At 43.9% G+C, this 23,660-nt stretch overlaps 1 protein-coding gene across 2 annotated transcripts in view; it reads right to left on the bottom strand.

The window, feature by feature from the left end:
* tdrd12 (tudor domain containing 12) overlaps positions 1-23,660 on the bottom strand; it is an 81,114-nt gene that overhangs the window by 39,846 nt on the left and 17,608 nt on the right. For both annotated transcript variants that reach the window (XM_004086241.5, XM_023955529.2), the window contains exons 4-12: positions 22,799-22,935; positions 22,592-22,711; positions 22,454-22,509; positions 22,262-22,347; positions 22,004-22,178; positions 18,807-18,865; positions 7,682-7,782; positions 5,402-5,467; positions 5,270-5,321 (exon numbers count right to left, since the gene is read on the bottom strand). In XM_004086241.5, the coding sequence (XP_004086289.2) occupies positions 5,270-5,321; positions 5,402-5,467; positions 7,682-7,782; positions 18,807-18,865; positions 22,004-22,178; positions 22,262-22,347; positions 22,454-22,509; positions 22,592-22,711; positions 22,799-22,935 (852 nt within the window). The remainder of the gene's footprint in view (positions 1-5,269; positions 5,322-5,401; positions 5,468-7,681; positions 7,783-18,806; positions 18,866-22,003; positions 22,179-22,261; positions 22,348-22,453; positions 22,510-22,591; positions 22,712-22,798; positions 22,936-23,660) is intronic.

Genomic DNA, 23,660 nt, shown 5'->3' with positions numbered 1-23,660 from the left:
CCTGTCTGGAACATTCTCATGTATAAAGTAAAATGTTTTGTTAAAAAAAAAACAATGTTGTTGCATAGTGAGGAAATAAAACACTTTATGTTCTTAATTTGTTATTTATTAATTTTTTTTCGTCCTCAAAAAGTATCGATAAGAGTACCGATAAGAGTACCGGATCGATAAGCAGTATCGATAAGTGTAGTATTATCGTTAAAACCTTAACGATACCCATCCCTAGAGGGGAGGGGGGATAAGACCATGAAGCAGCATAAAGCAACAAGTTTACTGGTTGTTTATTATTACGGTAAGGTTCAAATGTAGTACAAAAAGGGCGGGGCCTGTCCACACACACTCAAATGTTATCAACACACCTGCTAGCTGCAAAAATGTCCACATGTCGACATGTACACAAAGATAGTGTTCACACACGCATAGTTATGCCTTAAAACCAACTAGTGTGAAATATTTCATTCATTCAATCACGCAAACTATTAGTGCAATAGGTGAGCTAACACCTGTGCTCAGGTGAGTGTTTATGCTCTTCTAAAATGGATGGTGGAATGTGAAAAGAAGGAGGGAAAGTGCCCAGCCATCCCCACCCCAAGACCCCCGCCGCAGCAGCAGTGGCAGCTGGAAGCCCCCCAACGCCACACGGGAGCAGGCAGGGAACAACCGCCCCCCGGGCGACCAAATCCGCCACCCAGGCCAGGGCCAGCAGGACCGCCGTGAGGCCCCCAGAGCCAGAGAGCAGGGAGGCTCTCTGGCTCAAGAGGTTCTTCTTGAAGAATGGACAAAGACAGATGTCAATATGACTTACGGTGCTCATACAAAATAATAAATGTAGTAGTTTTTGTTGTAAGGTGATAGAGAGATAGAGCTAGAGAGCTAGCTAGAGAGCTAGAGAGCTAGATAGATATAATTTATTCCAGACTCATGGTCCAATCAGTAAAAAAAAAAAAAAAGTACACAGACCCACTACATTAAAAATCTTATTAGTACACACAAGCACAGCATTTGATAGGTAAAAAATCAGGGGATTTTTGGTTTTTGTCTTCTTTTGTCCGAGAAAACAATCAACTTTTTTGTGCATTAAATATGATGTCATTATCAAGCCCATAAGCTGAACAGATGTTAAGCAATTGCTGAAGACCAGCAGTACTTGGACTCAACACAACTAGATCATCAGCATACATCAAATGGTTGATAATGAGATATCCAGCCACACAACCAGTGTGACAGGTGTTAAGTTTAAGAGACAATTCATCCAAATATAAATTAAACAGAATAGGAGAGAGGATGCCCCCTTCTCTCACCCCGTTGGTGGATTTAAAAGGTTCTGACACCTGGTTTCCCCATTTAACCTGCATTGTTTGTTGAGCATGCCAATACGCCAGAACACGCACAACACATTTGGGTACACCTCTCTTCATCAGTTTCATAAATAATTTCTTATGATTTACCCTGTCAAATGCTTTAGAGGCATTTCCAGTGCCAGAGACCCCGTCTACCACAGATGGAATTGTCTTTCTGCCAGAAGTATTAACTTTCACTTCTTTCCAGAAGTTTCGACTGTAACAAAATAAATTCTTAGCCATGGAGTCAGCTCTCATTGCCTGGCCGTTTTTATAGATACAACGTATTGCATACTTATATCTTGCATTGGTAACCCTTTTTTGCTCAAAAACTGGCCCATGCCTTGGTTTCCTAGCGAGAACCCATTCCCTTGATGCTTTTCGTGCTCTTAAGAAGAATTCTGTTACATGGGAACTCCAGCCTGGTTTGCCCCTTTTCTTAGCTTTTGGTTAAAGAAGGAAGCTACTAGAATCAAGCAAAGCTTTCGTTATATTCTCCAGTGATGAAAGTCAGGCATGGAAAAAATCCCTGAACTTTTCTTTGAGCGATATGGCGGGCACAGAGCGAAATTTTGGAAAAATACGTGGTCTTAGATGCATTCTGGTGCATTCTAGCAGCTAGTTATTCACTTCTTCATCAAGAAACTAAGACTAATTAGAGCATCATGATTTGTCATTCAAACCCCTAGTTTGACTCTCCATTAAAGACTTGCTGGTCCTAAAAAAGAATTTGGAAAATTGCTCAAAGTAACACAATCCTACAATCTACGCTTTTCCTTAAAGCTACAAAACATACAATTGCTAAAATATAGTAACATCAAAGCCCCAAATGGCAAAAAGAACACCAGTAACTATGATATTCTATGAAAATACCTCAGTTATTTATACATTATTTCTGCTTTAGAAATGACTGATGTACAACATCCACTTGCACTGTTTTCTCAAACTATAATTACATCAAAATATGGGATCTGCTTTAAACTATAATTCTATAACATAATACATCAATTCTTTAACACCAATACTAAGTAATCTGGGAAATATCAAAACAAACATACAAACTAAACTAAACATTGTAAACATTATTTTTTAAGGGAGTGCGGGTCCAAACCATCAAATACTTATAATTAATGTCAACTATACTGAACTAAATCATGGTAATTAGGAAATACTAATAAATTAGATAAAGAAACGTATTCAAAATAAAAACTGAAACTCAAAACTAAAATTGAAATTATTTCAAAATGTGGTTTTGAGATTATTTTACACAAAAAAGTATTTGACCTACACTACCTTAAAAATCTTTTTTTTCCAGCCAAGACCACTTCAATTTGTTTTTTATCGTCTTCTCACAACTGAGGTCGTGACCACGCTCAATAATGACGATGCCCGCCATTATTTTAACACAAATTTGATCGCAAACTCTTCAGATGTGTTTGTGAAAGTTTAGCGTGGGTCCGCCAGTTTTGGTCTCTAGGGAAGCAAGTCACGCTGACCACGTGGGGCAGACAGAGCCAATCAGACCCGTCGACGCATCCGAAAGCAACTAAAACGTCCCGTCATTGGTCAATTAGGCCGGGAAGACGAGAGATGGCCACGACCATAGAGGAAGCGATCTGCGGAGAAATATAGAAAATAAAGCTAAAATTAGCTGATTTCAGACCATTTTTTAATCCGGAAAGCGATTTGTCCGTAGAGATCAGGTCTTTATTTCCCGGAAAGTACGTTCGGTTTGCTCAAAAACCCGGATTTCCGGGAATTCCCGGAAGACTTTCATCACTGATTCTCGTGCAGAGAGGAGATAGCAGAGACATGAGCAGGGTTTTTACAATTTCCATTTCTACATGCAATTGCTTCTCTAGGCAGAGAAATATAATTATAATGTATCCGAATATACAGAGTACAATGACACTTCATCTTTTGAGAGAGTGCTCCAATCCAAATATGAGGAACTTTCATGATTGTACCTTTGCCTCAAAGGTAAAGTCAGCAAATTTATTTACATCCCAAAAGGAATATGGTCAGCAAATGATAGTTCATAAAAAATCATCATGTCATCATCGAGTTTAATCCCTCCAAGTCCTGCTTTGTTAACCCTTGTGCTATCCTAGGCACTTTAAAATTGGGAGTGGGGTCATCTAGACCCACTAGACAGTGCTCTGAACCTTTTTTCTTCAATGATTTGTCAACCTCACTGGTGTCCATGGATTACATGAAATCTTTCCACCTTTATCCACCTTTGTCATGGTAGGGAGAACACGTCAATGTAAGGGTGGGGTCATCTAAGATAGCACAAGGGTTAAAAAGGTCTCTTGTAAGCAAAGCACATCACATTTTTCCAACAGTTGGTCTACAACGACTCGGCGGGCTCGGTCCTCTGCACTCTGACCCAAACGCAGCCCACAACAGTTGTAGGAGAGTACTCTTGAGTTGAGAGAGTACTCTTAAATCCATCTGTTCAACTTTAAGGCTCTGCGCCACTAGTAGGTGAAGCCCCGCCCCTCAGCTTGCTTGGAAGGGCGATGTTTAAACCAGTGACACCAACTTTACATGGCTCAAAGAATCGCCGCACATAAGCACCAGCTTATACATGTCAGCCACATTATTGCACTCAGCTGAGACTTTAAAGGATGCATATCTACTATTAGCAGTATTCAACCTCTGGCACATCACCTCCCGGCCAAGTTGCCTCCTGAGATAATCCGATAAACTCTTTGGATCAAGATCTGGAGAGAATTTTGAAGCAAAAACACTCAGTTTGTCGTGACCATTCGATTATTTCCTGCTACTCCCGTGCCCACAATTATATTTTTACCCGGTTTTTAACTCCGGGTGCGGCTGTTCGTGGATCCTTTTTGTTCTCCAATTGCCTTTTGCCTATTTTAACAACGTCACTCCATTTCAGGGAACCGGATGTATCCGTGTGTATTCCGAAGACAGGGATTTCTCCAACATTACTTTCCTTGGGCGGAGGTACGTGCAGAGAACTTTGAAGGGGCAGTTGTTGCGTCGAAGAGTGGGGATTCCCATCCTGCCCACTGACACACCCACTTGTTGCAGCACCAGTAGCTCCAGTGGCCTGATGGGTCTCTGGCGTCGACCCATCGGCCAGCACCAAAGACACGCTGATCGCTGTCCTGAGCCATTTCCGTGACACGCTCCAAACTACACACCCGATGATTCACATCAGTGGTGATCGCACGAAGATCCACACACACATCCACTTGAAGCTGCAGCGCGCATCCCATAGCTCTCCTCAGCAGGCCGCAAACATCCAGACTCGTAAATGTAACTGGTGGCAAGTCCTCCAAGTAATGCGATACAAATCGCGGAATATGTTCCCCACATTCATTGAGGACTTTCAGACAACTTTTCAAATTATTTACTTCTTTTTGTGCTCCCTTGTGCGTTGTATTTCGCTGCGTTGTCGGAAAGAGCTCAAACAGCACTCTCTTAGAGGCCTCAATCCATTCAGAGTCAAAGGTGCACCTTTGGCCATCATGTTTCTAAAGACTGTCTTTTTTTCTTTTCTTTTTTGCTTCAACCAATTGAAGTAAAACTGAAGATGATGTGATCTAAGTTAGAACATTAACCTTCATTTATGCTATGGAGTTAAAGAAGTGTTCAATAAAACTCAACCTTGTGGAAAGTTTGGAAATGTTTCTTTTATTCATTGAGCTTCTGACTAAATTAGAGCTTTTTAAAGGTGGTGTACTCATTTATGCTGAGCACCGTATCAAAGTTCTTTGTGGTGTGTAATTTTATTTAACAGCAGGGTCTGGTTCACACATTCCACACATTGTTCAAAAAGTGTTGATTTGGAACCAAAAATGTCACTTTTCACAGTTTCTTTACTGCTAAAAAACTTTTGAGAATAGACACAGTCAGTCAGTGTCGTCTAAAGATTACTAAAAAGTAAAAGTACTTACCCCGGTAAGAGCATGCTGTGTTTTGTTGTCATGATTTAGATGCTTCAGGAACCTGCACAGCAGAAAATAATGCAGTTACTGTAAAATCTATACATTTCCTCTAAAACTTGGATTCTAAAGTTTCTTTGTCACCTAAAAAGATCCAGGCTTCTACCCAAAGACGCAGACAAACAAGAGTCTGCTTCCTCCGATGAACCACTGAAAGAGATTTCCAACAAATGTTTTTAAGATGATAAAATCCTAACAACAATTTTAATGTATGGGATACAATTGAGCATCAAGTCAAAAAGTATGCCCAGGTTTCACACACATTGAGAAGGTTTATAATGGTGACAGAGATCCAGCAGCATCAGAATAGAAAGTTTATGTGAGTCAGAATTATCTCCGAGATCTTTTGAAATCTTTAAAAGAGCCGTCTCAGTACTGTGATTTATTCAAAAACCAGATTAGCATTTTTCTAAAATATTTTGTTCATTTAGGAAATCATGTAATTGTATAAAAGATTTTTTTTAAATATTTTTACCTAAATACGGTTAGTTGGATACGGGTCTGTATGTGTCTATAATATTTGGATCCAAGTTCCTCTTCTTTAGAAGGGGCCTCACCACCGCCGTCTTACAGGCAGAGGGGAAGACCCCCGTCTGAAGAGAGCAGTTTACTATTGAGCGCCTCAATAGTAAACTGACTCAAAGAATCCATACAATGTTTGAAAAAGAGAAGTGCGCATGGGGTCTAAAAGGCAGGTTGACCCAACATATTTGCATCAACCGGGTCAAAACTCCCCAGCGTTTCTTCTGGTCAAAACAATGCAGGTGGTCTGTTAAAACCAGAGTTTGGCACATACAGAAGGTTAGATCTTCTAGCATTGATTTTACTCCTGAGAGGTTCTGCAAAGTCCTCACATGCCGTTTGTGACTGAGGCATGATGGATTTATTGAAATCTTTGTTTAATAAAAAAATCAATAGTCTTAAAAATAAACCAGGGTGTTTATTGTCTGTGATGAGTTTTTAAAAATAAAGTGTCCTTGCCTGTTTGACAGCGTGGTTTTAGATTTTTAGCTGATCTTTAAAAAAGTCATAGTCGACTGTTACATTCGTTTTTCTACATTTTCCCTCTGCTCTCCTGCAAATTTTCTTTAGATTTAAAATAGCAGCGTTTCTCCAAGGCGTCTTTGGATTCTGTTTTAGCAGAGCTGCTGAATCGATTGCAGACTTCAGTCTGTCGTTAAAATGATCAAAGCATCGCAGGACAAAGGTCAAATCTGAGAAGGAGTCTTTTAAAATGTCAATAACATTTTCAGCCCCTTCAGGAGTTCTATATTGCTTCGTCACAGTTCTCACTGAGGCCTCTTGCTGGATAAAACCAGTCACCTTAAAAAACACACAATAATGGTCTGACACAGCCAAGTCAACAACAGAGGACACACCAGCAGACAGGCCGGGGGTGATGACCAAGTCCAGGGTGTGTCCTCTGTTGTGAGTCGGCTGTGCCACATGCCAGGTAAAATCCATACTATTTAAAAATTTTAAAAACTCAGAGGCAAAAGGATAATCCATGTTATCAGCATGAATATTGAAATCTCCAGTTATTAAAATCCTATTGTGCCTCAGCAGAATGACGGATAAAAATTCAGAAAAAAACGAAGGAGGACTTGGTGGTCTGCAAACAGTCACTGCTAAAATAGGTGGAATGGACGATGCTCCCATGAAGAACGGTTAGTTCAAGGAACGGCTTCAGTTTTTGCATCTTAGTGAGCCATTGATGCTGTTCCACCACTTCACTTCCCTGACAGAAAATAAAAATTAGTTAGAGAGAATAGCTGGTGCATCAGTACCAAGCCAGGTTTCAGTTCAAAACTATTCACATCACTGTCAACAATCCCGTCAATAATTATAAAACTCTCAGTTGAAAGAGATGTGATGTGTAAAACAGCCAATTTCAGTGTAGTGAGTGGATCCAATGAGGATTTCCATGTGATTTGGTTTTATGTGTATAGAAAGGAGACTCTAACAGAAGGAATGTGGACATTTGGGATCTCTGCCAGTGGTGCGTACTGGCATAAAGGATGGTGATATGGAGGGAATGAGTGTGCTTTGGTCAAGCCCTCAGCTGGAAGGAGCAGTGCAGGAGTGGAGGCTGAGTTCTATGTTCCTCACGAGGAGATGAGTCTGTATGGTTCGGATTCCAGCCGTCTGGTTGGAAAAAGTTTGGTCTATAATAAAATGTGGTGAAATTGGCAATGTAGTGGGTATTTAAGGAGTGGCAGTAACTTTATAATCAGAAATGGAGCTGATGGGTTTGAGAGAATTTTATCTCATGATACTTTGCATAGTTTCAAAGTATTTTAAAATGTCTTCAACAGACATCTATGTTAAAAAGAAGACCGTGTGAAACTGGACCAAAAACCTCACCTCTCTGCAGAACAAGCTTCTGTGCTGCTCCTGGATTTGCTGTTTGATGACAGCTCCCTCTTCAGGCCTTCCAAGTTACTGCCATCTTTATGCAGCTCCTCCTGCAGAAGCAAACGCGTTTAGTTCTGCTTTTAAGGGTGAAAGCTGCAACTCCTAAATTCACATGGTTCGAGTCCTTCATGTTGGATGACAATTTTTAAAGACCAACTTTTTATACTTTAAATTTGATTTTATTATGATCGTGCCATTTTTTGCCTTAATTTAAAAACTGTGTTGTTTCTAGGACATAGTTTCTGCAGACTGTCAGTAGTTATTTCTCTATTGAAGTCAATGGGATTTTGGCTTCTTGTAGACTGCAGGTATCAGAATCTGAATCCTTTAATTTCATTGTACACAAGAGGCTTGTTACAACGAAATTACCAGTGCTCTCCAGCTGCTTGAGCAAAATAAAATAAAGGTAAATACATGTTAGAATGAAATAGAAAATATGTGGAACTATGGATATATACATTTTTACAAACATACATACATGTATTGCACGTAACTGCAATTTTGTTGTACTGTTGTACCTAGTGTGATTGTACAATGATAATAAAGCTTTATCTCATCTCATCTTATCTTAACTTTTATTGCACTTCAAGGTTGTTAGATATTTCACATGATTGTTATAGATATGTCACAGTGTTTTTATTTTGAGGTTCACATTTTGTTCAGGACGTTGACAGCTCTGGGAAAAAAAACTGTTTTAGTCTGTTGATGCGAGCTCCGAGTGTTCTGTACCGCCGTACTAGTTGGAAGCAGAGCACACAGAGCCTCTTTGAGCAGCTCTACATGTACACTCTAAAAGGAGTATTTGGGCTGTAGTTGGAAAGACAAACTTTTTTACATTGTTCTAACTTAATTATGTAGGTTGTTGGTAAAAATAAATCATTTTTTGAGTTCCTTCAACTTAAAAATAACAGTTATTTTACTTTCAATCAACTTATTTCAATTAAGTTGGTGTAACTTTGGTGTGAACCTGTCAACGCGTCATGACGTCATAACGTAAGGCAGCGCAAGGAATTATGGGAAACCATTTTCTTTGCCTATCTGGGCTGATTGTGGTTTAAGTGTGAGTTTTTGTCCATGTGTTTTGTTGTCTGTTGTCCGTTATGTTTATTTCTTTCTGCACCATGAGTTAGAGTTTGGGAGAGGAGGATGACCAATCCCCTTGAGCGGAAAAAATCGTAGTCCCAATATTAAAGAAAGAGGTCACGACATGTTCCTGCCCTGAAATGCGAGACATTGCTGGGTCATTCATGTCTTTGATATGAAAATTACAAGGCCCATTGGTTGAAACTTGAGAAAAATTTGTCAATTTAAATCGTAGAAACAAAATTTAAATTTGGTTTAAGTTAGATCAACTTATAAAATTGAGTTGGATAGCCATAAAAAATTAAGTTGAATAATTAATTAGTTGTTACCAATTTAAGTGATTCAATTAAGTTGGATCAACTTTTTCCCTCTTAGAGCGCACAAAACAACAGGAAGACCTCAGCTAGAGGCAGCTTTCTTGTTGTTATGAGACATGAACTACTTAGTTTTTACTTGGGATGGGTACTGAACCAAAAATGTGCCGTGTTGCTGCCAGTAACATATAAAAACGCAGATTGCGGTGCTTTGTAGCGGCTCAGATAAGAACGAGTGAAGCACTGCAGCTGCACAGCAGCTAATGCACTGAGCATCAGCCAAAAGGCTGTCGGCAAAGCGGGCCAAAGTTCTGCAGAACCTCACAGCAATAGATTCTAGTTCAGAGACCTGATGGATCACAATGATGTGTCCAACGCTCTGAAAAAAGGACGACATGGTGGCGATGACTGTTACTAGTTTATTACCGCGTGTGAGAAAACAGAGCTGCAGCTGCAGAGCAGAGAGTCATGTAAACAAAGCATCTTAGCCACATTAAAGCAGCTTTACTTCCTTCTGTCACGCTGCCTCATCATCACACTTTATTAATCCGTGAAATAATTAGTGCCCCCCTTTATTTTTGAAGCACCATTCAGATCCTGAACAGTTTAAGTACTGGAGAAGCTACATTAAACAATATTGTATTGAAAATAAAAAGCGCTTTATTTTCTCAATCATACTTTTACCACATTATTGGTTAAGGCACATTCATTCCATTTTTTTTCTTATACTGAAATATATTTTGTTGTGGAAATCAGACAATGTTGACTGTTTCCTTTCTATATTTTAAGTTACCAAAATAAAAGCACTATGAATTTGGGTAAGAAAGGATAAGATAAGATGGGATTTTATTGATGCCCGGAGGGAAATTCAGTTGTCACAGCAGCCAAAACAAGAAATATAGCAGTTAGAAAAAAACAAAAAACAAAGTAGCAATGAGTAAGAATAAAATTGTAATAATAGAAAGTGGAAGTTAAAGTACACGTCAAACATAACAAGTTAAATAATTAAATAACAGCTGCGGTTTCAGCAGTCTTAGACCGTATTGTTGTATAGTCTGACTGCTGTTGGGACGAAGGACCACCGGTAACATTCCTTTTTCCACTGGGGGTGCAGCAGTCTTTGGCTGAACGAGCTACTCATGGTCCTCACCGCTACATACAGAGGGTGAGAGGGGTTGTTCCGGTAAAGGTACAATAACCGTTCGGCCTACTACTACCGTTCGGGGTCCTTTCGACTGAAGATAACGTCACACTACGGTAGCCCCACTTGGACAAACTACGTAGCGTGGAGATCTGCTCGGGCTCTACATGTTTTCAGTTCACGTTTCAGATTTTGCCACAACCTACTTAGTAAAAAGATCTGTGGCTGTTAGAATGAACCTGCTGCTCCACAGAGTGAACAGTGTCTCTGATCAGAGCAGCTGGAGTCTCGTAGCTTCGTGTTTGCAGGCAGAGAAGGTGCTTTGTTATAGTGTGCGGTCCAGAAAAGGGTTTGGACCGCAGTCCGTTCTGCTGCAAAAGCACTTAATAATAATCATAAAAATAATAAAAACACGTTTAGAGGATAATCTCGCTCTGTGTCGGAGCTCTTTTTGTTTACGACAGACTTCATAGTTTCTTCTCTATGGTATTATCGTAATTTGTCCAGACCAATCACTATCTGACACGTCATTGGATCAACAGACAGCCAATCACATTATGTGACGTCAGCACTACTCGAAGGACCCCGAACGGTAGTTGTAGGCCGAACGGTTATTGTACCCACACCGGATGCTAAACAGCTTGGTCAGCATCCTCCTCTCACCTACAGAGTCCAGGGGACAGCCCAGAACAGAGCTAGATCTTTTCACCATCTTGTCCAGTTTCTTTTTTGTCCCTTTCATTCATTCCTCCACACCAGCAGACCAAAGCATAGAAAGTTGCTGATGCAACGACAGTCTCATAGAAGGTCTTGAATAGTGGCCTACACACACCAAAGGACCGCAGTCTCCTCAGGACAAGGGGCCTTGTTGTGCAGGACCCTTGTGTTGTCTGACCAGTCCAGTTTATTGTTGATGTGAACAAGCAGATACTTGTACACATCCACCCTCTTGATGTCCAGTCCCTGAATTGCCACTGGAAGAAACTGAGAACCCATTTTGCGGAAGTCAACCACCATCTCCTTCGTTTTGGTGGCATTGATGTGAAGGTGATTGAGTTCACACCAGTCCACAAAGTCCTTGATCACCTTCTTATATTCCAGATCGTTTCCCTCTGACACGCGTCCAACGATGGCTGTGTCATTGGAGAACTTCTGGATATGGCAGCTGTTTGAGTCATGGTGGAAGTCTGATGTCTAGAGTGTGAAAAGAAAAGGAGAGAGCACTGTCCCTTGTGGAGCCCCCGTGCTGCAGACCACCTGGACAGACACACAGTCTTGGAGCCTCACATACTGCATACTGTGGTCTGTTGGTGAGGTAGTCAACAATCCACGAGGTCAGCTGGTTGTCAACCCCAGCTCCTTCCAGCTTTCCCCTGAGCAATGATGGTTGAGAGGTGTTGAAGGCGCTGGAGAAGTCGAAGAACATGATTCTCACAGTACTTCCAGGTTTCTCCAGGTGTAGCAGGGTTCTGTGCATTAAGTAGATGATAGCGTCATCCACTCCAATGCCCAGTTGATACGCAAACTGCAGGGGGTCAAGCACTGGGCCCACTAGGGGCTGGAGGTAATTCAGGATCAGTCTCTCTAGGGTTTTCATTAGGTGAGACGTTAAAGCCACAGGTCTGAAATTGTTGGGCTCCCTTGCCTTTGCGGTCTTTGGTACTGGGACCACGCAGGAGGTTTTCCACAGCACAGGGACCCTCCTCGTGTCGAGGCTCAGGTTGAACATGTATTCTACAACCAGGCAGAGTTGGTCTGCGCAGTCCATGAGCAGTCTGGAGCAGATGCCATCTGGACCTGTAGCTTTCCAGGTCTTGATCCTCCGAAGCTCTCTTCTCACCTGATCCTTTGTTATGTTGATGCTGGGTGGGGGGTTTTGAGTACTGGCAGTTACGCAATGTGAAGTAGGGGATTGTAGAGGGGGTTGGTGTTAATGTTGTCATGGGGATGTGTGATGGCACGGACGTTGATAAGTAGGGGGGGGGGGGGGGGGGGGGCAGCTGAGACCGGCATATTGGGGATTTGGAATGGTCCGATGTTGTCTGGGTAGTTGTGGGGGGAGTGGGACCTGGATCAAATCTATTGAAAAATGAATTGAGCTCGTTTGCCCACTCTTGATCACCCTGATTGCACCTATTGTCTGTGTTGTGTCCAGAAATGGTTTCCAGCCCTCTCCAGACCTCTTTCACATTCTTTTCTTGTAGCTGATTCTCTACCTTTCTTCTGTGGCTCTCTTTGCCTTCCTTAATCTTCACTTTAAGTTCCTTCTGCACCCTCCTCAGTTCCTCTTTGTCTCCTGACCTAAAAGCCCTCTTTTTTTGGTTTAACAGGTCTACAGCTCAGGAGTCACCCATGGATTATTGTTGGGGAAACACCGCACCATCCTGGAGGGCACAGCGTTCTCCACACAGAAGTTTATGTAGTCTGTAATGCAGTGTGTCAGACTGTCAATGTCCTCATGCGATCCACACAGCACCTCCCAGTCTGTGGTCTCAAAACAGTCCCTCCGCTCCTCACTGGCCTCTTCTGTCCATCTTCTCACAGATGTTGTAGTTGGAGGTTGTTGTTTCACCACGGGTTTATAGATAGGCAGAATGTGAACCAGGTTGTGATCTGAGCAACCTAGTGGGGGGAGGGGGACAGCTGTAGGCATCCTTCACATTTGCGTACAGGAGGTCCCGGGTGTTGTTGTTCCTGGTGTGACACGTAACATACTGGATGAAGTTTGGGAGAATGGAGGAAAGTGAAGCATGATTAAAGTCTCTGGAGACAAGGAAAAATGAGTGGGGGTGTGATGTCGCAGCTGAGACACCGAAGTGTGAAGAAGCTCACAGGCCACCTCTGCGTTAGCAGATGGGGGGATATACGTAGTAATCGCGATAACATGTACAGCTCAATGTCCCGCGTACAGAGTCTCTCCTTGACACTGATGTGTCTCGGGTTGCACCATTTGTCGTCCACAACATCGCTAACCCACCTCCTTTCCTCTTGCCGCTCTCTCTAGCTGTCCGATCCGCTCTCACGAGGTGAAATCCGTTCAGGGAGACATGTTCGTCAGAGGAAAGATCATTCAGCCAAGTCTCTGTGGAGCACAAGATGCTGCTATTCCGATACTCTCTGTGTGGTCGAGTTAGCGCCGTTAGCTGCTCCAGCTTGTTAGGGAGAGATCTTACATTTCCCATAACAACAGTCTCTTCAAATCTTTTTCTTATTCTTTGTACTTGACGCTGAGACACATTGAAGGTGTCAGCCATCTCAGCAGTGGATCTGGTCTTCAGCTTCTTGATAATCAACGCTTTGGTCTCAGGGTGAATCTTAGGCATGTTGTCAGAGGTCAAGTTGCAGTTGATGTGAAGGCCTGGTGTGCTGGGGTTCTTTTTGTACACACCCACTAACTGATCACAGCTGAGGCTGTAATCTAGGATTGGGTGCATCATATGACAAGGCAACAAAACTTTTGTCTTGCCAAAATGTGACCTTTCTGTGTTCATTAAATGATCAATCTTTCTTCAGTGAAGCAATTTTATTTTAGTATATTGAACATAATTTGGGAGGGGTTTTAGCTTTCATATGAGACATTTCTAAAACCAATTGATTCATTAAAAGTGAGGTTATACGCTTTTGTTTCTACAAAATGGATAAGCGACAAGACTTTTGTCAGGGATTGTATATACTTCTTCTCTTTCTTTACTTCAGTAAAAGTACACAACTATCGGTGTGCAAATTGCGAGACTAGTTTTTTGGCTCTTTTTTCTTGTTGGACTGTTTCTATTGACATGGGGGGACCCCGACAGCCGTGGCTCCGTTGTTTACACACATAAACAGCTGCTCGCGTACCACAACACTGGGCTACACTACGTGGACAGACCAGACATCCCTACCGAGATCAGGAGGAAAAGAAGAGGATAAATAGCAGGAGTTAGGCGCCATGAGAGGAGAAGTCGGTATAAACCATGCCTGCCGTCTGTTGTTATGGGAAATGTGAGATCTCTCCCTAACAAGCTGGAGGAGCTAACGGCGCTAACTCGACCACACAGAGAGTATCGGAATAGCAGCATCTTGTGCTCCACAGAGACTTGGCTCCGGGCAGCGCCAGATTTGTGAAAAGCAACTTATGAGATACAGTTGCAGTACTTAACATTGTGATCATTAAATAAACTGAATTTCAGTAAAAATGAAAATCTTACCCAAAGTTAATTATCTCTTTTCAATGATTCCCACACAACCGCCACTAAAATGGTTCAAAACATTAGACTCATCCATATCAAGCTTTTTATGGAACAATAAACCTGCAAGAATTAGTCTAAAAACTTTAAAATCTGCAAAAAGCTGTGGAGGATTAGAATTACCTAATTTCCACAAATACTTTCTTGCAAATAGATTACAATACATCTTAAAATGGTTAAAAAATAATCCAGAAACCAACTCATGGTTAGACTTGGAACAGGCGTTATGTGGAAAGATCAACCTGTCAGATCTTCCATTTATTAGCCAAACAGTTAAAAAACAGGATTGTTTCAAAACTATTAATATAAACGCCACTTTAACAGCCTGGTGGGAATTTCTCAAAATATCAAAATCATCAATTCAACCGTGCAAAATGACACCCATCTGGAACAACCCAGACATCCTCATAAACAAAAAAATTATCCACTTCCCAGCTTGGCAAGCAGGGGGCATAAAACAACTAGAGCACGTAATTATTGATAGAAGATTCATAACTCCCCAGGAACTTCAAGACAAACATGGAATAAATAACTTCTTGGAATATCAGCAACTTAAATCAAGTATTACTAAAAAATTTAAATACAGAGACAACGATTTAAAGCTACCAGATGTAGTTACCACTCTGATCAATTTCTCAATGAATAAAACTCTCTCCAAAATATACAAACTTTTATGTAATTTAGATAATAACATTTCACTTCCGACAACAAAATGGGATGCGGATTTGAGCATCAGCACAGATGAAAGCTTTTGGTCAGAACTTTGTCTAAACACCTTTAAACTGACAAAAAGTCCAAATCTGCAGCTAATCCATTTTAAAACCCTTCACAGAATTTACTACACTGGACAGAGGATGTTCAAGATGGGTCTCAGCAACTCAGACATTTGTCAGCACTGTGACAGTAATCTACCCGACAATTACATGCATGCACTGTGGTTCTGCACGCCTGTCCAGGCTCTCTGGCAGCAGGTATGTGCCGATTTATCAGTCTGGCTTAAGGTTTCAATCACAGCTTCACCGTCACTTTGTGTGCTTGGTGACATGAGTGCCATCGATGTAGAAGGAGGATTAGGCTCTATCATTTTCATAACTCTTTGCATTGCTAAAAAAACTATTTTAACAAATTGGAAAAGCAAGAAAAATATAAATATAAGTCAACACAGAAATCTGCTGCTTGATCAGATCAGCTTGGAAAAAATGTCAGCCCAAGGTTCAAGTAACTTTGAAAGAATTCGGTCTCTCTGGTCTCCCATAGCTGACTCCATGACTTAGGGGATGGGGGGGCCTGGTCGTCGCTGCTCCTTGCCCTTCTGCCGTGGGCTGGGGTGGGGGCCGGGGCCTCCGGTGCCTGGCGGGGGGTGGTGGGGGCTCCGTTGGTCGGGGGGTCGGGTCCGGCGCCGGGGTGGGGCGGGCTGGGGCGCTGCGTGGTCCTCTGGGCTTGGGTGTGGGGGTGCGTGGTGGGGGGGGGGGGGGGGGGGGGTGGTGTTCTGGCTTGGCTTGGGGGGGTGGTCCCTTTGCCTGTGCTGGGGGGGGTTGGCGGGGGGCGCTGCTCGGGGGGGGGGGCCCAGCGGCACTGGATGGGCTTCCCATCTACGCCTGGGGCTGGGATCAGCCCTTCCCTGGCTCTGGGGCGGGACGGGACAACCCTCTTGGGGCCCCCGGGCGCTCTGGGTGTCATCCGCTTCGGCTGCGGGGTCTGGGGAGGGGTGGGGTGGGGGGTCTTGTCGGCCCTGTCCTGTGGGGGGGCATTCTGGGGGAGGGGGGGGGGCACTATTGGTACGGGGCAGGGGGGGTTGACGGGTCGGGGTCTCCGCTGAGGCCATCGGCGGTTTCCCCGGCCGGTTGGCTGCATCGGTCCCGTCGAGGCCTGACCAGAGCTCTTCTAGGGCCGGCGTTTGGGGGTGGGGGCCTGGGCTTGCTCCGGGGGGGGCCGGCGCTTTCTGGCTCCTCTCCCTCTGTGTGGGGTGGGTGGTGCTGGGCCTGGGGTGTCGGCGCCTCCGGGGGTGGGGCCCCTGGGCTGGGTGGGCCTGGCCCCCTTGCTGGGGGGGGGGGGGGGCGGGGGACAGCTGTTTGACCACCGGGGGACAGTCTACCAGCTGTCCCCAACTTACCCCCTTCCTCATATAACCTCATAATAGGGTGAGGGGGTGGGGGGATTAGCCTGCGATGGGCCTTGGGGGGGGGGGTTTACTAGGCAGTGGCCCCCCCTCCTATGGCTGCCGTATGGAGTGGGCCCCCCCTCTTTCGGTTTTATTTGCACCTTAGACATGTAGGGCCCTTGGTAGGGGGGGTGCTTGGACATCACTGCCAGCAAGCAGCAGATGTCCTCCTAGCACCCTACCCGCCAATTTTAACCGCACCTTAGACATTTAGGGCCCCTTGGTGGGGAGGGTGAGGGGGCATCACTGTGAGTAATCAGGAGATGTCCCCTTAGTGCCCTACCCGCCAATTTTAACTGCACCCCCCTTAGTACACACACCCCTCCCCCCTCAATATATACATCCCAACATAAACACACACACATGCACACACACACCCTCTTAAACACACATATACGCACACACATTTTGCAAGGAAGGTGGGACCTAGGACCATCTGTCCCCTGCCTCTTCCCTGGTGGGGGGTACGGGCCCCTTTGGAGCGGCGGCCGTGTCCCCGGGGTGCCGGCTTCCTGGGCCCGGCGGTGCTCTCTCCGCGCGGTGGGGGGGTTCACATTACATCTGAGCCGGGGGTGTTGGTGTCCCTGGGGGGTGGGTTCTGGTCCTTGCTCCTGAGCGCTGGGCCCCGCCTAACTTCCAACTGTGGCCGAGCCTGGTCGGGCCATATTTACAACACCCCTTGTGGGCCCTCTTTTTTCCCCGGGGTTCCCCCCTCCTGGGCGGGGGCGGCGGGCCCCTGCCTTGCTCCTCCCTGGACCAACCGTGGGCCGGGCGGATGGCTGCCTGGAGTGCGGGGCGGGTCTCCCTTGGGGGGTCCTGGCTCGTACCTGGGGTTGGGGCGGGGGGATGCCCGGAACTCCTGGGTGGTGGTGGGGTGCTCATCTGGGGCTGTGGGCGTCCCTCTCCGGTGGGGCCCTGCGTTGGGCTCTCCCGGCGCGGCGGGGGGGCTGTTCTCCTGGTTGGGCTGGGGCGGCCCTCTCTTTCCCTCTGTGCCTCCCTGCTCTCTGGCTCTGGGGGGCCTTGCGGCGGTCCTGCTGGCCCTGGCCTGGGTGGCGGGCTTGGTCGCCCGGGCGGCGGTTGTTCCCTGCCGGTTTCCGTGTGGCGTGGGGGGATTCCGGCTGCCGCTGCTGCTGCGGTGGGGGTCTTGGGGTGGGGATGGCTGGGCGCTCTCCTTCCTTCTTTACACATTCCACCATCCATATTAGAAGAACATGAGCACTCACCTGAGCACGGGTGTTGGCTCACCTTTGCACTGGCGGTTTGCGTGACTGAATGACTGAAATGTTTCACACTAGTTGGTTTTAAGGCATAAGTATGTGTGTGAGCACTATCTGTTTTGTGTACATGTCGACAGATGGACATTTTTGCAACTAGCAGGTGTGTTTGACACTTGGGTGTGTGTGTGGACAGGCTCCGCCCTTTTTGTACTGCATTTGAGCCTTACCATGGTGATTAACAACCAGTAAACTTGTTGCTCTATGCTGCTTCATGGTCTTATCCCCCTTCCCCTCCTACTATCACCCTCCTTCCCCCCCTCTTTCTAACGTCCCTCTCTCTTCTTCCCCTCTTTCCTTTTCCGTCCGGTCCAACACCAAAGATCTTCAAACATGTTTGAAATTAATAAAGTTTGGCCTCAATTACAAAAGGGGTTTATTCAGACATACCTTTGGTTTGTCTGAAGATTAATAACCCCTCTTGTTAAAGTAAAATATGTCCAACACAAGAGGCCCTCAGCTCTCATCTGTTTGCCCAGCTGTTGGACAGGACAAGGTAAAAAAAAAAAAAATAAAATAAAAAAAAAAAAAATAAAAAAATAAAAAAATAAACTGAATTTCACAATTTTATTACAAGACGTGTTGGAATTCAAGTAGTAAGTAAGTCACCTTTTTATTTTGGACAAGTGAAAACAAGTGTAGAATAACTAAATAAGACAAAAACAAGACAAAAATTATATTATAAGTAAAGTTTTTTCTAAGTCATATTTTTTAAGAAAAGAAAGTACAATATCAGGATATGTATCGTATCGCGAGACTCTTGCCAATACACACCCCAACAAACAAACAACATAAAACAACAACCCATAAAACAGTTTGTAAATCAGCATGCCAACATTGCAGGGAAGAGTAAACGAGCAAAGAAATCTGCAGACCTGTGGGAAAGCTGTCTCCAGACCCTCTGCTTCCACTTCCAAAGGCTGCTGTGGTTTTACTGTAGGTAAAGAATCACAAAGACAAGAAAAAATGAAAAATTCATCACAAATCCTAAAATAATAAGAGGTTACATCCAGAAATCAGCACTGAACCAGGTTTTCAAGACCAGAATCATAAGGCCCTAAGTCACATGCACCTGTATGAGCAGTTGACCCTGCAGCTGCTGCAGGTCTTTGGCCCATGGAGGGTCATAGAGAGGAGCAGCTGCATCATTAGGAAAGCGCAGATGTGGCTTCTGGTTCCCTTGAGGTTTAAAACTATTATGAAAATGTATGTGAAGTCTCATCGTGAAGTATTCATTTGACTATTGGACATTGTATGTCATATGGTACCACTCTAGTCATTAGTGAGGTGCATGTACCGGCTCCTTACTGACCGCGCATAACTGCTGCATGTATGGGCTGTGTAATAGAGGTCAACATTTTTTCGGGATACCCACAGGTCCCGGGAATCCAGTGGGATGTGAGTTTTCTCTGCCTGACTCACTCGGTCTGCACTCTCAGACCGAGTGCAATTCATTAGCACACTGTGTGTGGAGTCAGCGTTGCCTCAGGCTCATGTATTTGAATACACCCACATCTGCCAAACAGCATGCACCTATATTCTGTTCACAAGTTCCTCAGTTATGGTTTTTTTATTTAATTTTTTTTATTTTTTTTTACTTATTGACAATCTAGGTATCATACATAAAATTACAAACAGTAACCATATAATCAACATTACATCCCTCAGTTATGATGAGGAAATTTACATCCGCGATTCCCCATTTCCCATGAGTCTTAGGGGCTAAAGGCGGGTCTGACCTGGCTCGCCACACTGTTGTACGTGTTTAAGAATGAGCAAGGAACAGCAGTGGATGGAGGGGTGAACGGGAAAAGCTCTCCTTCCGCTTGTGTCGCGGCAGCATTATGGGAGTAACAGGGCTGGTTAAAAAAACACACCAGTAAAATAAAGTAGCGGCGACTGAAAAGCGCGCGCCTCAGCGCGATACGCGCGCGTCAGAAGTTTCCTTCCACAACAAACACTGTTGCTCCGCGGACGCCTCTGCGCTCCGCGCTCGCCAAGCGGGCTCTTTGTCTCCCCTTCCTATGTTCTCCGACACCTCTGGCCAGGGCGGCTTCAAGGAGGAGGACTTCGTCCCCATTGCGCCGGTGGACGGAACAAATCGTGTCTGTGCAGAGCAATCGGACTTAATACTGTACGTTTTGTGGATGAGGGGCAGATGCGTTGTTACGTGTGGGAGCCATCAGACTGCCATCGGCAGTGTCTCCAGCTCACACACACGTCTCCAGCTCACACAGAGGCTGTGAGCTTTTCAAAGCAAAATTCCGCTCAGTCTTTAGAAACAGTTGAAACGATCACGTCAATTTGTGTTTCCAGTCGTGTCCCGACAAAATAAAGGCTGATGTTATTCCCACATATTTAAGCGCAGCCCAGCTGCAGATTGCAGCTTTTCCGTCAGCAGCTGACCGGCTTTTCCAAACCCGTTGGTGATGGTGGATTGTTTCACGCTGCTTTTAACGATTGCTTTTAACTTGAAAGCTTCATCATATTGCAGTGGCGATCACGTGCACGTTGGGTCTAATGGCACCAAAGGGTTCTGGGATGCGGCTGGACATGCGTGTTTCTTTTTGTTGAACCATGACTGAAGTGTCTAAGACCTGAAGTCAAGTCCATGCTGTTTGGCTGCTAAGAGGTGTGTTGAAAAATAAATGACTTGTTGCTTGGAGTTGGATAGAGAATTCAAACTATTCACTGAGTCCGAAAGTACGTACATGGCGGCCGCCAATTAATTCCATAAATTAGCCGCGTCACTGAATAAGCCGCAAGGCTGTAAGCGCAGGAAAAAAGTAGCAGCTTATAGTCCGGAAATTACGGTAACCTTGGGATTTTTTGGGTACAAATTGTTGTAAAAAATTGTTAAAAAATGTTAAAAACTTAAAAAATGCTGAAGGCTACAGAAAGGTTGTATCCCAAAAAGCAGTCGATCTTTTCCAACAGAAGTCTGTCAAGGATCACAATTACAGATCCAACATCTCTGAGGAGACTTGGGCGCCAAATGAAGGAATCCAGTCATTTATTGCATTTTCAGTTGATATTGATGAAAGCACCAACATCACAGATATGTACAGCTGTGCATATTTATTAGAGATGTTAAAGAGAGATCACAGTGGAGTTTCTGGAGTTGTTGGACACAACAACAGCTGATGACATAGTCAGCTCTCTAGTTACTGTGCTGGACGATTTTGGAGTGAACTGGTAACGTGACGTCAGTTTGGTCACTGATGGCGCCCCATTAAAGGTCAAGATGTAGGCAGGTGTTGCCACTGTGTGTTGCGCACTTGAATGACAGTAAATGTGTTTCTGCACGATTTAAATCCTGACATTGATGGCCGGGTGAAGTTTCAGGAGAGAAAGGGAGGTTAACTCCAAACTCCTATGTTCACAAATGTTTGCAAGTTTAATTTAGTTTAATTTTTTAAAGGTTTGGACATTTACATTTTAGGCGGGTGTTTCGTTTTTTTCCCGTAGCCTCTATTGAGTTTGGATTGCTTCAGTGTCAGATGTAAAATATTCAGTCTGTATAAAACTGAATAGACCTTTTTTTTAAGTGAAATTAATTTTATTTAAGATCCATTTGCCTCTGTGAATGAATGTGTAATAAAAATGATAAGGCTACCATGTTGGTTGAGGCATGTTTTCCAATTAAGTAAAAAAACAAAAACAAAGCTATTTTGCCTTTACGTTACTGGTCCGGCGCACTTGAGATCAGAGGGGTTGAATGTGGCCCCCGAACCAAAATGAGTTTGACACCCCTGATTTAAACCATTAACTGACTTTCCAAGAAGCTAAATGATGAGGATGATGACTGCCAGTCGGGACCAACCATGTGAAAAATGGACAGATTCTAAACCCTAACTGATTTACTGGTGCTTCTTCACATTTTAGAGACATTTTAAAAGAAAACTGTCAATATTACCAAGTATTTCATTGCTGGATAAGCAGACAAATGTATGAAGAGGTCTTGCATAAAGAGCTGTGGAACTCAGTAAACGAGTATCCATGGTCTTCACAAGAAAGGAAGGACCTCATCCTGTTCTTAAGCAAGGCAGTGGAGCTTCAAAGGCCTATTTACCGGACATCGGTGGAGGTTTAACAGCCTCCAGCTTGTTGAGAGATGCTGAGTCAATCTGGGTTAAGACAGAGCAGAATTTGATAGGAATTCTGCCCCATGCATCCAGACCACCTCTTCCAGACTCTTCACTGTAATATGCAAACTTCTTGGACACCAACTCATCATTGACACAGATCTACAGAAGTAACAGAAACAACCAACCGTCAGTGTGATAGAAAAACTTTGTGTCATCCCTAAGTGTGTAACAACGTGCCTCACCTTGAAGTCCCCAGTGGACAGATAGAGCTCTATTGCTGTTGAGTCTGACTCACTTTCCAACAGTACAGCCTCCACGAGGACGGAAGCTGCAAGAACAGAAGAGACAACCCTTCATGCTCATCTGTTTGGGAAACAAAAAACCAGCCAAGAACAGACTCCATAAACATATAAATGAAATGATTTAGCGCTGACCTTTGAGGAGACTGTGAAGGTAGACTGTGGCAGAGATGTCCCACTGATTGGAAGGACTTCAAACCAAAAAGAAGAAAGTTTGGCCCAAAAACTTACAAAAGAAGTTTAGGAACTAAAAAACTAAAGAACAAATCTCACATGAGCTCTGCCTTCTCTTCCAGAAAAGGGACTCGCAGTGTTGTTGGTTTGATTCCAGACAGGTGGAACTTCTGCGCCCAGAAGGGCAGCTGCAGAAAGTCAGGAACTATCAGCCGGATCCTACAACAAATGAAATGTATTTTTGTCAGTGAAATTAATTTCTGTGAGCATCAGAGGTATTTTGGCAGACAGGTGTTATGCTCATACTTGTCTGAAGAAACCACAATTCTTTCTCCATAGTCGACCAGGAAGCAGCAGGCTAGAAAGGTCACTGAATCCACCGTGATGGACTTCACCACAGCACGACACCAAGACTTGCTCTCCTCCCAGTACACAACATACACCTGAGAAGACGGCAACATTTTAGCAACAGCACAACTCCCTGGAAAAAAAAACAATAATTGTGTAAGCACTTCACTATTGTAGTGTTGTATCTCAGCGTAAAGCTTCTTTTCTCTGCTTCAGAATCGCCTAGATCACGTGTCAAACTCAAGGCCCGGGGCCAAATGTGGCCCGCCTTGACATTTCATGTGGCCCACGAGAGCATAAAAGTTTTTAACTCCTTAAAATATAATTTATTTTAGTTAACAACATATTATTTATGTGTGGCTGCAGTTGTAATTATGCATTGTTTGCAGGTCTTATGTGTGTATGCAGACATATTGTTGTCATCAAACCATCAGTTGGATGCAAGGCTGTGTGCAGCCTTTTTTTGTAAAATGTTACACGTGTCATACATGCTTTTTCTGGCTCAGTTTTATGTTATTTTTCTTTATTCACTCAGACAGTTTGATCCTTCATTAATGGAGTTATGTGGGTTTTAATAAGCAGACAAAATGTAAAAGGATTTATGCTAAAGTAACAAGCAAACAAATATTTTCTATGCAACTGTAATTGTCACTTTAAAAAGTTATAATAAATAAATAATGAGGTATTTAGCATTAAGGAGTAGTTACATTTATTTTTCATTACATTTAGTTACATGTATACATGTCTCTGGAGTGGGTCGGAACCACATGAGCTGCTCGTCCCTAGAGCGGGTCAGAACCAGGCGAGCTGCTAATCACTA

Source organism: Oryzias latipes, chromosome 6, assembly GCF_053564925.1.
Source record: "Oryzias latipes strain Hd-rR chromosome 6, Olatipes_Hd-rR_3.1".
Taxonomy (NCBI): domain Eukaryota; kingdom Metazoa; phylum Chordata; class Actinopteri; order Beloniformes; family Adrianichthyidae; genus Oryzias; species Oryzias latipes.
The sequence above is the reverse complement of the archived record's forward strand: the minus strand, read 5'-3'. Positions and strand labels throughout refer to the sequence as shown.